Here is an 11,747-nt window from a genome sequence, read left to right on the forward strand (position 1 = left end):
CGGGAGCGCGCCAAGTGGGTTCTTTAAAGCCTGCTCGCAGGTTACCGTTCCACGCATGCGCAGTTTGCAATCACCAAGTGTTTTTTTAGAAAATATATAATTTGACTGTCATCGTATAATCAGCTCTAAGTTTCAGCTTTAGTAAAGAAAGGGTCTTTAACTAAAGTGTAAAGAGGTTTTAAACCGAAGTCACCTCTGTTTTGTTGTCTGTTTAGATTGGAACGCGGCCACAAAAAGATAGTTCAGCCAAAGACCACTAGGTGGCGACATTTATCCAAATATTGCATGCAAACAGCAAGTAAAATAAAAATGATGCATAAATTGCTTAATATTTGAAAAATTATAATGTTTTGAAAAAACAGGAATGTCCTCTGTGAGATGAACATTTGATAGTTGAATGGCTGAAATCGGTCAATGTATGCTGAAGATAGGTTGCGCCAAAAAACGTACGGAAGAATAAAAAAGAAGAAAGAGGGTGAAGAACAATAGTTTGACTGCTAGCAACGGCAATCAAACTATATTTCAATAAATATGAACATGTTATAAAATATGAACTGATAGACTAAGGCATCAGTGAGGACTACTCTATGCATTTCGAAGAAGTAATACATTTTAAACTACAACAGGCTGTTAGGAAGTGCAAATATGGTCAGTAAAAATATAATTACTGTCACAAGAAAAGGAAAAACTGGGCTCAATATATAAAATGTTGCCTAAGTAATAGGAGCAACAATTTGTGTCTGGTTCTGTTCATAACCTTTTCAAACAAAAAAATAGGAAAAATGGGAAATAATAATAATAAAAAATAATTATATCTGTGTAGCACACGTGGCAAATGTTACTTTTAATTACTTGGAATAATAAAAATGGTGTCTTCTTTACATGTTTGTCTTTGTAGGCTGTAAAACACAATAGTTTTATAGCTCCACCTGCAGTGAAAGTGCAAAATTGCAGTTACTATTTCCATTTGAAGGTATGTAAATCCTGCACATTACTGTACAGTACACAATGTTATAATTAGTGTAGTGATGTGTTTAAATCCTTCAATAGAGTATATTTTTTTGTATTGAGTTTTTCGCATTTCATTTTAATGATATTACTTATGTATAAGGTGCCCCTCTTTATATTTTTCTCTGATTCATTTTGTTTTGACCTCTTCTTTCTCCCTTGATTGTGTTACAACACATTAAATGGTCACCTTAGTAAAAATTCTTTCATTTATATGACTTCTTTGCACCTATGATTACATTTTGTGTAACCTACAAATAAGCTTTTTCGGTATTCCCGTTACTTCTCGCGATAACAGGTGCAGCTGGAATGCGGTACTTTGAAAACAGTGTCAGAGTGGGAGCTCTTCTGCTATCACAGTCTTTTCCCTGCTGGTGACGTTTCCCCTTCCAACCGGTCAGTGCCGCTGAGTCGGAGCTGGTAGGTAGCTAGCTAGCTGCTGGCTAACCTGCCGAGGTACCTCCTCCGCCTCTGAAGGCAGCTGAACGGAACCCTGAATGAACCGAGCACCTCAATGCATCTCCCGTGGCCGCGATGGCAGCGACAGAAACGGTCTGAGCCTTCGCTCTTAGCCATGTAGCTAAATGTGTACCTGTAGTTAATATTAGTGTGATTCGTGCCCTTAGCTATTTCCATCAGTAGCTAGCTTTTTTTTTCCTGTGCGGGACAGACGGCGGCAGCTAGCCCCCTTTCTCGTCACTACAGGAGGATGCTGAAGCTGTTTGGTGCACTGGTTATCCTCGGACTGGCCCTGGCGTTCATCACCTCCTGGGTGCTGGACAGCTATGACACGGCTTGGCACCCCAAACGGAGCGTTCAGCACCCGACTGTCGGTGATGGAGATGAATCTAAAGGAAGTTCTCCACCATTCCCCGGCGACGAGATGAACAATATATTCTGGTTTATACAGGTGGGGTTTTTTAATCTACCTTGCTAGCTGGCTTTGTTTGATATTACAACCAGCATCCCCCAATTTTATTTTAGCCTTACACGTAACATAAATATAATGCCTGTAGTGTTGTTGTATGAAGCTAGCTATGCAGGTTCACCCTCTGAACTCTCACTGAATGATTGAATGAAAGAGGTCACTGGCCGCAGAAGTGTGTCAGTGTCAGGTGAAAAGGTGCCCACACCAACACAGGCAGGACTTTGAACTCTTGTGTTTTGCAGCTGCTCTCTTACACACAATCCGGTTTTAACTCCCAACTTTTAAATCCCTTTTGTTCCTTTATGTGATTTCAAGGTATCCGACATTCACATTAGTCGTTTTCACGACCCAAGACGCATTCCAGATTTTGAAAAGTTCTGCACTGACACGATCGAAGTGATCAAACCAGCTTTAGTGCTTGCAACAGGTACAGTGATCTCATTGGGAGTGGCTGATGTTAGAAAAAAAAATCACTGTTGTTCTGACATTTATTACACATTTGTCCTTTTTACAACAACAGGGGACCTGACGGATGCTAAAACAGAGAGTAAGGTGGGCTCCCTCCAGCATGAGGTGGAGTGGCAGGCCTACCACAACATCCTAAAGAGGTCACGTGTGATGGAGCGCACCAGATGGATCGACATCCGAGGAAATCATGGTAATTAACTGCACCACTTTTTAAGATTTCATTACCCTCTCCTTGCTAACTGATTAAGTCCAGTGAAGGGAGTGTACAGCTAATGTTTTCAGAAGAATCTATGCTGCGGTTTACCATCACACAGGAAGTCACCCTACCCCTCTCTCTCCACTGCTTTCTCCACTGCTATTGGATCACAGGATGCTGGATGTGAAACAAGATATTCTCACTTTGTAATTGTCAAAAAGAGAGAATGCTAGTTATTGGATCTGCAGTTTTGTCTCCCAGCTATTCTGCTGTTATCAACTGCAGCTGTTGTCCTTGTCAGATTTTGTTCCATATCTTCCTTTGTTTTCCTGCAGCCTCTTGTATAGCTGCTCACCATTATTTCATTCTTTCTGACAGATGCTTTCAACATTATATCACTGGACAGCATCAACAATTATTACAGGTCAGTATGATGTGATGACTGTGACTTACCTCCAGCAACAGCCTTCTTCTGCACGTCCAGCACGGCTTGTTGTGTGAAATTAGTGCCCCCGAAACATGAGTAGCTGCAGACTTATTTCTTGATAATCATCCAAGCTGTCTGAGCTTCCTGAGGATGCAAAAATAGAAGCAGGAGCTACATGAACAGACGGACTCTCTTGTCCTTTGACATGTATTACATTTTTCTATGACACCGCTGCTTCCATTAATGCTGATGGATGTTTTTATCTCTTCTAATATTCTTAATGTTGTGGTTATCCTCTGCGAGACAAAGTCTGTCTCCAGTGCAAGCCTAATTTATTTAAAATGTATTAAATTATCTCAAAGCTCTATTAGGGTGGGGGCGGCTGGCTCCATCCCAGACTGCTGTACAGTATCTTGCTGCTGCTCACGTTGACTTTTCTCCCCATTTTGTCCAGGAAATACTCAGCTAATCAGAAAGTAGGCTCTTTCCACTATGTGCACAAAACTCCCTTTGGCAACTACTCATTTGTCTGTGTGGATGCCACCCTGACTCCAGGACCCAAGAGGCCGTACAATTTTTTTGGTATTCTCAACCAGGTAAAAGATTCCACCTCAGAAGTCTATTTTTCCCTAAACCTATATATCTGTAATAAAGAACTGTATAATTAAATAATAACTTATACGTATGTATGGACATTTTTTTTCTTTATATGTGACAGACTCAGATGGACTTGCTGGACACGTTCAGAACTGAGAGTCTCAAAAACAACCAGTCTATCTGGTTTGGCCACTACACAACCTCCACTGTCGTCTCTCCGTCTCCAGGAGTTCGAGACTTGATGAGGTATCTACTGCTAAACCAGTTTTAGGACTTGCCTGGCAAACCTATGTCGCAGTCTGCTTGATGGATGCTTTTAATTCATGCTTTCACGTTGGGATTTTTTTTAGATCTGCAGTTGCGTATCTCTGTGGCCACCTGCACACTCTGGGTGGCCTGATGCCCGTCCTCCACAGCCGGCATCCTCAGGGAACACTGGAATTGGAGCTGGGCGACTGGATGGACAACCGCAGGTGAGTACGATCCTAAAGTATTTCAAATGTTTTTTTTTTGCTTCAACACTTTCTGCTCAGTTCATTCTTTCCTTTCTTCATCTTTTTTCCAGGTACCGGGTCCTGGCCTTTGATCATGACCTGCTGAGTTTTGCAGACCTGAAGTTTGAGCAGTGGCCTGCAGTGCTTATAACGAACCCCAAGGATGCGCAGTACCTGCACCCAGGGGTGGAGCCACTGGGCCGAATACGGAGATCAACACACATCAGGTGAATGATCCTGGAGTATTTTCACATGTTCTGTATTATGCATATTATGTATGAGAATGTAAGCATTCATTTTTTTTTTTAAATTTCCTACAGGATCTTGGCCTTCTCTGAGGCTCGGATCACTGCAGTGCATGTGAGCATAGATGGGGAACCTCTGGGGAAAAGCCACTCGGCTGGAGGCCCCCTGTATGTTCTGCTATGGGACCCGTCTCTTTACCTCACTGGAGTGCACACAATCAGAGTTAAAGTAGAGGTGGGTGCAGCATTCATCCAAGTCAGGAGAGTTCTGAGACGTTTAAATATTTCATGGGTCTTGATTAAGTTTGGTAGATTTGTTTGCCTCGGTTGAATTATATATAGTTGTATTAGATCTGCCATCTGGGCGCTGTAGATTGGAAACACAAGCAATACGTTAATGTGCCTTTGTATGATTTCGTGTCCAGGACTCGGCAGGCCGGTCGTCAGTGCGGGAGCAGCACTTCACTCTGGAGGACGGTGTGACCCCCAGCTTTGGGTTCGCGCAGTCTTTCATCCTACTCACAGACCACTACATCCTGGGCCGAGTAGCCTTCATATTTATGATGTCGCTGAATGTCGGTGTGCTCCTGGTCTTCAGGTTTATGAGCGTTCCTTCTAGCAGAGGTGAGTCTGTTCATTTATATATAAATATGTGCAATCATACAGTATAGGACGTGATAACTTATTCCTTCTGTCTTTATGATCTACAGCATTGTCCTCTCAAGTGTGTATGTCTCTCCATCTGGTCTGCAAAATGGACACTTTCTTCTACTCTCTCCTGTTGTTCAACCTGTGCACAGCCTTAGGTGGGTTACCTGTTTGCCATCCTAAGCCACAAATGGCATTGTAGCTGCAAATCTAATCCTTGTATATCCTGTCTTTCTGAAGGCCCATGGTTCGTAGGAGAGCTAATAGATGGCCACAGCGGTGCCTGCTTTGCCTTCGGAGTGTTCATCGATGGACACTTCCTCGAAGGCAGTCTCACTTATGTGGTTGGAGTCGTTCAAGTAAGACATTTAACCTAACTTCGTCTCACTGATAAAAGCCTAATTAAAATAAGATAAACTATATAAACATCATTTTTTTAATGTTCTGTCATTTTCACTTTAAACTAAAAACTGGTTATGAAGGCTTAATTTCATTTTTAAAAGTGATGCGCGCACTAATTGCATTACCTGAACTCATTTCCTCACCGCCAGCTGCTCTTCTTCAACATGCCCCTCACCTCGTACCTCTGCTGGAGCCTGCACCACCGTTGCCGCGGCAACACCTTCCGATCCCACTTCCTGCGGCGCGGCTGCCGCTGGCGAACTCTGGCAGTTCACCTCTTCATGCTGCTACTGCTCACCTGGCAGACGCACTCCTGCTACTTTCTCCTGGAGACCTACGGCCCCCTCGCCTTTTTGCTGTCTCCTGTCCGCACATGGGCACTAGGGCTCAGTCTGCTATTGGTCTACCGGGCCTGGACAGGCCCCGCCCCTCTCTTTCATGACAACAGCAAGAGTGTGTCTCCCTCTTGACAGTAATTGCACTGTTTCACCACGATCCCAACTCACAGATATATTTTGCTGTCTCTGTTCACCCCCCAAACGCCCACTCCTTTCTTTCTCTCCTTCACTTCACAGTACATCACTCACCACCCTGTTTCTAGATAGTATTGTTTATTTAATATGCATGTTCTTGTAAAGCACCGGTGAGCACATTTCTGGCCATATTCATAGCAATGTGTACAGTGTCAAGAGACAAAAAAAACACCGTGGATACATTAAGGGTAAAAGAGCCAAACTGAGCAATGTGAGTCCAACGTGTGCTGCAGTCAACATAAGAGCTGTATTCTGCTGTGATTTAAGCTGACTACTTGAGATTTAGCACTTTTTGGAAGTGTTGCCTTGGCCAAATGCCACTTCACCACTGCCAAAGGATGAATAAGAAAGATTTCACCTTTTATTCTTCCCTCTAAAAACCATGTTCATTCACTAACGAAGGCTGGATGTGCCAAAATGCTCCTCGTGTTTACCGTCTGACACGCAAATTTAATGTGAGTGAGAAAGGGGTACGCCATTTTTTTTTTAGTTTTTTGTTGTTGTTGTTTTTTTTTTTACTGTAAGCTTCTGATGGCTTACAGAGCTGTTATAGTAATTGTGATTTTGGTGAACTTGACACAAATATTGCAGCCTAAGATGAGACCACATCGTGATTCTACAGAAAATCAAAGGAAGGGAAGTTTAAAATCAATCAAGTACTGTTGTTGATCTGTGTAAAACGTAGCCATTGAAAGTGTTTAAATCAGATTATTTCCACTGCCAGTACAAACATCGGATTATTCATATCAAAAATCTTCGATGCCAATTTTTCACCAGACACACACACACCAGAGAAGCCGGCTTGACTTTTCATGCTCTTTCAAGATGTGACTACAGAAAGCAGCTGTTTGTTTCTCAGGAACGCGAACACTTGAACAATAGGCTGGTCCCAGTAGTTTTTCAGGATTTTTATACTCCATAGTAGCTCAGTGAACTTCAAAACACATCAAACAATCCAAGATGTGTGGTGGCTACAAAACAAAAACTATATGAATGTGTTATAGCTGTATTGAAATGAGATGAGCCAGTGATATACTGTTTTATTTATTCATTCTGATTGTATTGTGTGATTATTATTTTTTATTATTTTTCCTCCCTTGTTATGAATCTGCTCTGATAATTGGTATTCTTCACCTCTTAGGGAGATAAAAGAGTGCGTATTGGAAATTAATTTGAGTGTTTTGTCTATATTGATTCTTTTTTGTGAAGGTGTGAGAGCAGTAAACCGTGTGTGTTGCACTGTAATTCAACCCTTTCCAGTCAGCAGTAGCAGTTACCTGGATTCCAAAAGAACAGAACTTAAATATACTGAAGACCAGTCTTTTAATAGAAGAAATGTTCCAGTAGAGTTAGATCCTTGTGTTTTATTTTTTATTTTTTTAAACCACTCCCAGCGTGAGTGCAGAATAATTGCTCGGTACTGTGATGAGACGCGTAGTTTAATATTAGAACAGCTGCTAGACAGAAAATGAAATTACCTGCGTTCCTGCTGGCGGTGGTTTAATAACTTTTTCTCCTTGTTGTGATGCTGGATGAGCCTTCTTCATTTGTACAGGAGCACTACCAAGTGTATAATTCAAGCATATTTTGAATTTTAAGGACTTTTTTATTTTATTTTATTGGGGAGCTCTGCTCTTTAAGCTGTATAATCTGTCCACAAGGAGGCAGTGTTGATTGAATTTGGATAGTGTTTAATGATGACTGTGCTTCATTTCACCATTTTCCACTTCAAAATCATGCATGGGACTGTTATTTTTTTTAGTGAAGCACCAAATTCTCACACATTTTGATAGTTTACCGACACTAATTGATAAATCTGGCTGTAATTGTTCTGTATTGTCACTCATTTGACTCCACCGCCACTGCATCAACAAGAAGGACTAACTGTAAGTGATGGTGTTCGTGTGACTTGCACTGTATTTCCCCCCTCCTGTCGTCAAACACTGAAGCTTATGAATGAGTAGATGATGATTTTACTTTGTGACAACTGAAATTAGAGCCACCCACACTTTTATTTTGTTAATGGTTTATAGTGCCGTGGAATAAAAATGTTCATTACAGTAAATCATCGGTTTGTTTTAATACAGTGTTACACTGGAGGAAGCAATAATATGCAGAGAAAACACAAGTAAACTGGTTAAAACAAAACCCATTCTTTATTGCAGTGAGCTGAAATTGGGCTAATTTTAATCCCCTTTTCCTCACACAATCATTTTTTTTTCCACATTCCCAATTAACCTCCTTCTTAAGTGATAATTGGGTGGGTGTGTCATGGAGCTGAAAATACTGGTGGAGAATAATCACAGTAAAGCACCATCATTTATATGCATACACACACACACACACAACATACTGCATTATTGCATAGGCAAGCTAGTGGCTGGAAAGCTACTTCAAACAATATTACTGACCTTATGCTATTTATCTGCAGTTTAGCATTAGCAACATTAGCTTGCCCTTCTAGAAACATACGAGAACCTTTATAGCAGTGATGCTAGTACAATATGCAGCCGAGCACATGGATGAGTTACATTAGAAATAAACAGATAGGTGAAGGCTTATGACAAATTGCAATTTCCTTGAAATGAAATGACAAATGTGTGAAATTAATTGCACAATGATTCAAAATATTATTATTACAATAATCACAATACAAATGTTTTCCTCCTAAAATAAGATGGTGGTATTTCAGAATGGGTGGAGCACAAACAATATTTTGTCTTTTGTTACCATCGTTTGTCACCTTTGTGTCTGCATAATAAAACGCACACACAACAGATTTTCTTAATAATTAACAAAATGTATTACTGAGCTTCATTATGGACTTCATTTATATTCTAAAGAACACAAACATTGTGTTATATAATACAGTCATTAAGTTAGTGGTAGAGATAAAACAAAGGCAGCTGTAGGTTAATTTCTTAAGGCACGTGTTGATCTTCTTCACTCTGATATCTTTATGATTTGCTTGCCAATGTTCCCTCCTGTCATCATAGAGCAAAAGGCGACTGCAAGAAAACAAAAACTGATTAAATTCAAGCCACAAAAGGGCAGAAAATAAGGACTTATCTCAAGTAAGTAAGTAAGGGATCATCATACCTCCCATATTTTCTATTCCATTCACCACAGTTTCCAATACCTGCAGAGTGGAAGTAAAAATTACAAACTAATAACCGAGGCAATATGCACACACACACACATCATTTTCACTTTACCTTGATTTGGGCTGATTTCACCCACTGGCTGAGCTCCCAGAGGGCAGCATCAGTTTTGTCCATGTAGTTAAGCACCATAAATCGTTCCCGGGTGATGTTCTTACTTCGCAGGTTCTCCTGTATCTCCTCGCTCAGGGGTGGAGGATATGGTACATCCTTGTTGTACTGCGAGATCTGCCCACAAAGGATCACATGGCCGCCTTTGTTCATCTGGAAGAGTAGAGCAAGTTAATGTGTCAGCGAAGAGTTTTAAGGATGTGAATAAAACCACATATGCAAACACACCTGTGCAATAACGCTGTCACTAATGGCACCTCCCACATTGTCAAAGTACACATCGATGCCATCAGGGCAGCTCTCCTTGAGCCGGGCCGGAACATCTTCATGCCTGTAGTTGATAGCTGCAGAAAAGCCCAGATCTTCAACCAAAGCTTTACACTTCTCATCAGAACCACAGATCCCGACTACCCTCACACACCCTTCCAGCCTGCCGATCTGGAAGGAGAGGGAGTGTTGCAGTGGCTAGGTCTTTAATACTAGAAATACTAGACCAAATCTGCTGCACTTACCTGTCCTGCGATGGAGCCACAGGCACCAGCTGCACCGCTCACCACCATCGTTTGTTTGGCCCCTTTGGTCACGTGACCTTTCTCCCTGACACCCAGCATTGCAGTGAGACCTGGCATCCCAACTGCACCCAAAAAGTAGGACAAGTGGCCATCAACCAACTGTGGATCAAGCTGCAAGGGACAAAAAGGTGAAGCATGAATCAAACATGTTGCATGTTTTTGCAGATGTCATAAAACACATTTCCTCTTTCAGAAAGGAAGAGAAAGCCAACATTAAACATCATAATACACTATGTCCTAATTGTGACGCACAGCACCTTTTGTAAGCCACTTCCTGTTATGACAGCACATGTCTGCCAGGGCCAGTTGAATGAAGTGACCACATCTCCCACAATGCAAGAGCTGCAGCGGCTGGACTCGACCACGCCGACACCTCCGCCATCAACGCACTCTGACAGCTGCCATGGAGTCAGGTATTCAGCACCGGTGTCTTCATTCATTCTGCAGCGCTGACAGGAAGACACAAAAGGTAAGACAGAGGGTGATAGTGATGCACATGCATAATAACATGATGTAACCTTATGTTACAGTAGATAAGCTGTAATTTATAATGCAAATGTTATGATTATTAATACCATATATGGGTCGACTGAGAGGTAAAGAGTCCGCACAAGAACCTCCCCATCTTTCAGGTCAGGTGTTAAAGTCACCTGCTCCAGGCGGAAATGTTCAGGAACTGGCGCCCCGTTTTTACCTTTGTGCAAAAGTGTGGTTAAAATTAGCCACATGTGTCCTTCAGTGCTGCAGCACAGAATACAAACAGACTGCTCATTTAAATGTGCATTCAAATCTGAAACAAACACAGCTGCCTACCTGGTCGTGAGTTGAGAACGACTCTCTGCACCTGCATCCTTGCAAAGTAAATGTAAAAAACCCCGAAGTTATTGTTTACAGCCAAACCTGGCAACAAAAGGTCACGCTGCTAGATTTATCGACGTATATATATATATATAAAAAATAAATGAGGCTAGAGGGTTAACACTTTACACAAATATGTAAAAACTAGTTTACAAAACAATATTGCTAACTGTGTGTTAGCATTACCGAACAGTTTGACTCCTTTTCATGTGTTTGCAGGGCAGGCTAGCAAGAAGGCAACAAGAGCTAAAGCGAGATGCGTCACGGTCTTGTACTTCCGCCTTCGCTTAAATCTTTTAAAATCGGTTTTCGTTGTTTAAATGGATGACTTGAGAGCGTCTGTGTTTTTATATGTTTATAACAATTAATTAAAAATGAGTCAGTAAAACAACTGTAGTAGATTAATCTTACAATATTTTTTGTTTAGCAGTCGTTCAATTCTGCGCATGCGCTAAATTTCTAACAGAAGAAGAAGAAGATTCTGCGCATGCCTCGTAGCCCTGCCTAACCAAAACCTACTAGGTTATGTTGATCAATAATTTATAATAATAATACTAATACTATAATTATTATATTTCATGTTTTTAATAACAGAATGAAAGTGAAGTGCGACCACACGGTCTGTGAGTGCGCCATGATTTTGCCGTCGTTCCGTTGGTGTAGTGGGGGTTTACTATCTTGATGCCAGATATAGCTGTGGGGCCGCTGAGCTGCTGTTGAGGCATACAGGGGATCAACAGAAACGGTACGCGCCCATAACAGCAGATTTGATGCTTCCAGTCCTGTCTGTGAATCTATTCAGCACATTTAGGAGCAGATCTTTCTACATGTATCTCTGCAATCCGCCCGTTTCTCATCTCCGGTTATGGACGTGTTGCACAGCATCGATGGCTAGCTAGAAACTGAGAAGTGACGCTGTGTGGAAGAAGCTAAAAGAAAAACTGAGAAAGTTTCAGTAAGTAGCTTCCATCACATTAGCAATGCTGTCAACTTTAGCATGCTGCAGGACATCATCACCAACAGTTATATGTGCCTGGAAGGGAAGAGTTTTAATGTAAGTAGGCTGCTTTGTGCATGTATGTTTGTATTAACATCTATG

The 11,747-nt window shown here is 41.5% G+C and overlaps 2 protein-coding genes across 3 annotated transcripts; one reads left to right on the forward strand and one right to left on the reverse strand.

Moving 5' to 3' along the window:
• The first annotated feature begins 1,393 nt into the window (after positions 1-1,393).
• Positions 1,394-7,117, forward strand: tmem62 (transmembrane protein 62). Its single transcript, XM_028396335.1, has 14 exons — positions 1,394-1,560; positions 1,714-1,918; positions 2,252-2,363; positions 2,457-2,594; positions 2,979-3,024; positions 3,482-3,623; positions 3,746-3,870; positions 3,975-4,097; positions 4,190-4,345; positions 4,439-4,598; positions 4,789-4,987; positions 5,074-5,169; positions 5,252-5,370; positions 5,563-7,117. The coding sequence occupies exons 1-14, from the start codon at positions 1,523-1,525 to the stop codon at positions 5,881-5,883; spliced, it is 1,980 nt and encodes a 659-aa protein (XP_028252136.1). The 5' UTR covers positions 1,394-1,522; the 3' UTR covers positions 5,884-7,117.
• Positions 7,118-8,143: 1,026 nt separating this feature from the next.
• ptgr2 (prostaglandin reductase 2) lies at positions 8,144-10,908 on the reverse strand. 2 transcript variants are annotated; one of them, XM_028395648.1, is made up of 9 exons: positions 10,835-10,908; positions 10,604-10,641; positions 10,366-10,484; positions 10,048-10,239; positions 9,731-9,901; positions 9,447-9,656; positions 9,162-9,371; positions 9,046-9,085; positions 8,144-8,954 (listed from the first exon to the last, which is right to left on the reverse strand). In XM_028395648.1, the coding sequence occupies exons 1-9, from the start codon at positions 10,855-10,857 to the stop codon at positions 8,890-8,892; spliced, it is 1,068 nt and encodes a 355-aa protein (XP_028251449.1). In that variant the 5' UTR covers positions 10,858-10,908; the 3' UTR covers positions 8,144-8,889. The 2 variants fall into 2 exon arrangements, with proteins under 2 accessions (XP_028251449.1, XP_028251450.1); XM_028395649.1 differs by having other exon boundaries at positions 8,853-8,954; positions 10,604-10,690; positions 10,835-10,866.
• Positions 10,909-11,747: the final 839 nt, after the last annotated feature.

Source organism: Parambassis ranga, chromosome 22 (genome assembly GCF_900634625.1).
Source record: "Parambassis ranga chromosome 22, fParRan2.1, whole genome shotgun sequence".
NCBI lineage: Eukaryota > Metazoa > Chordata > Actinopteri > Ambassidae > Parambassis > Parambassis ranga.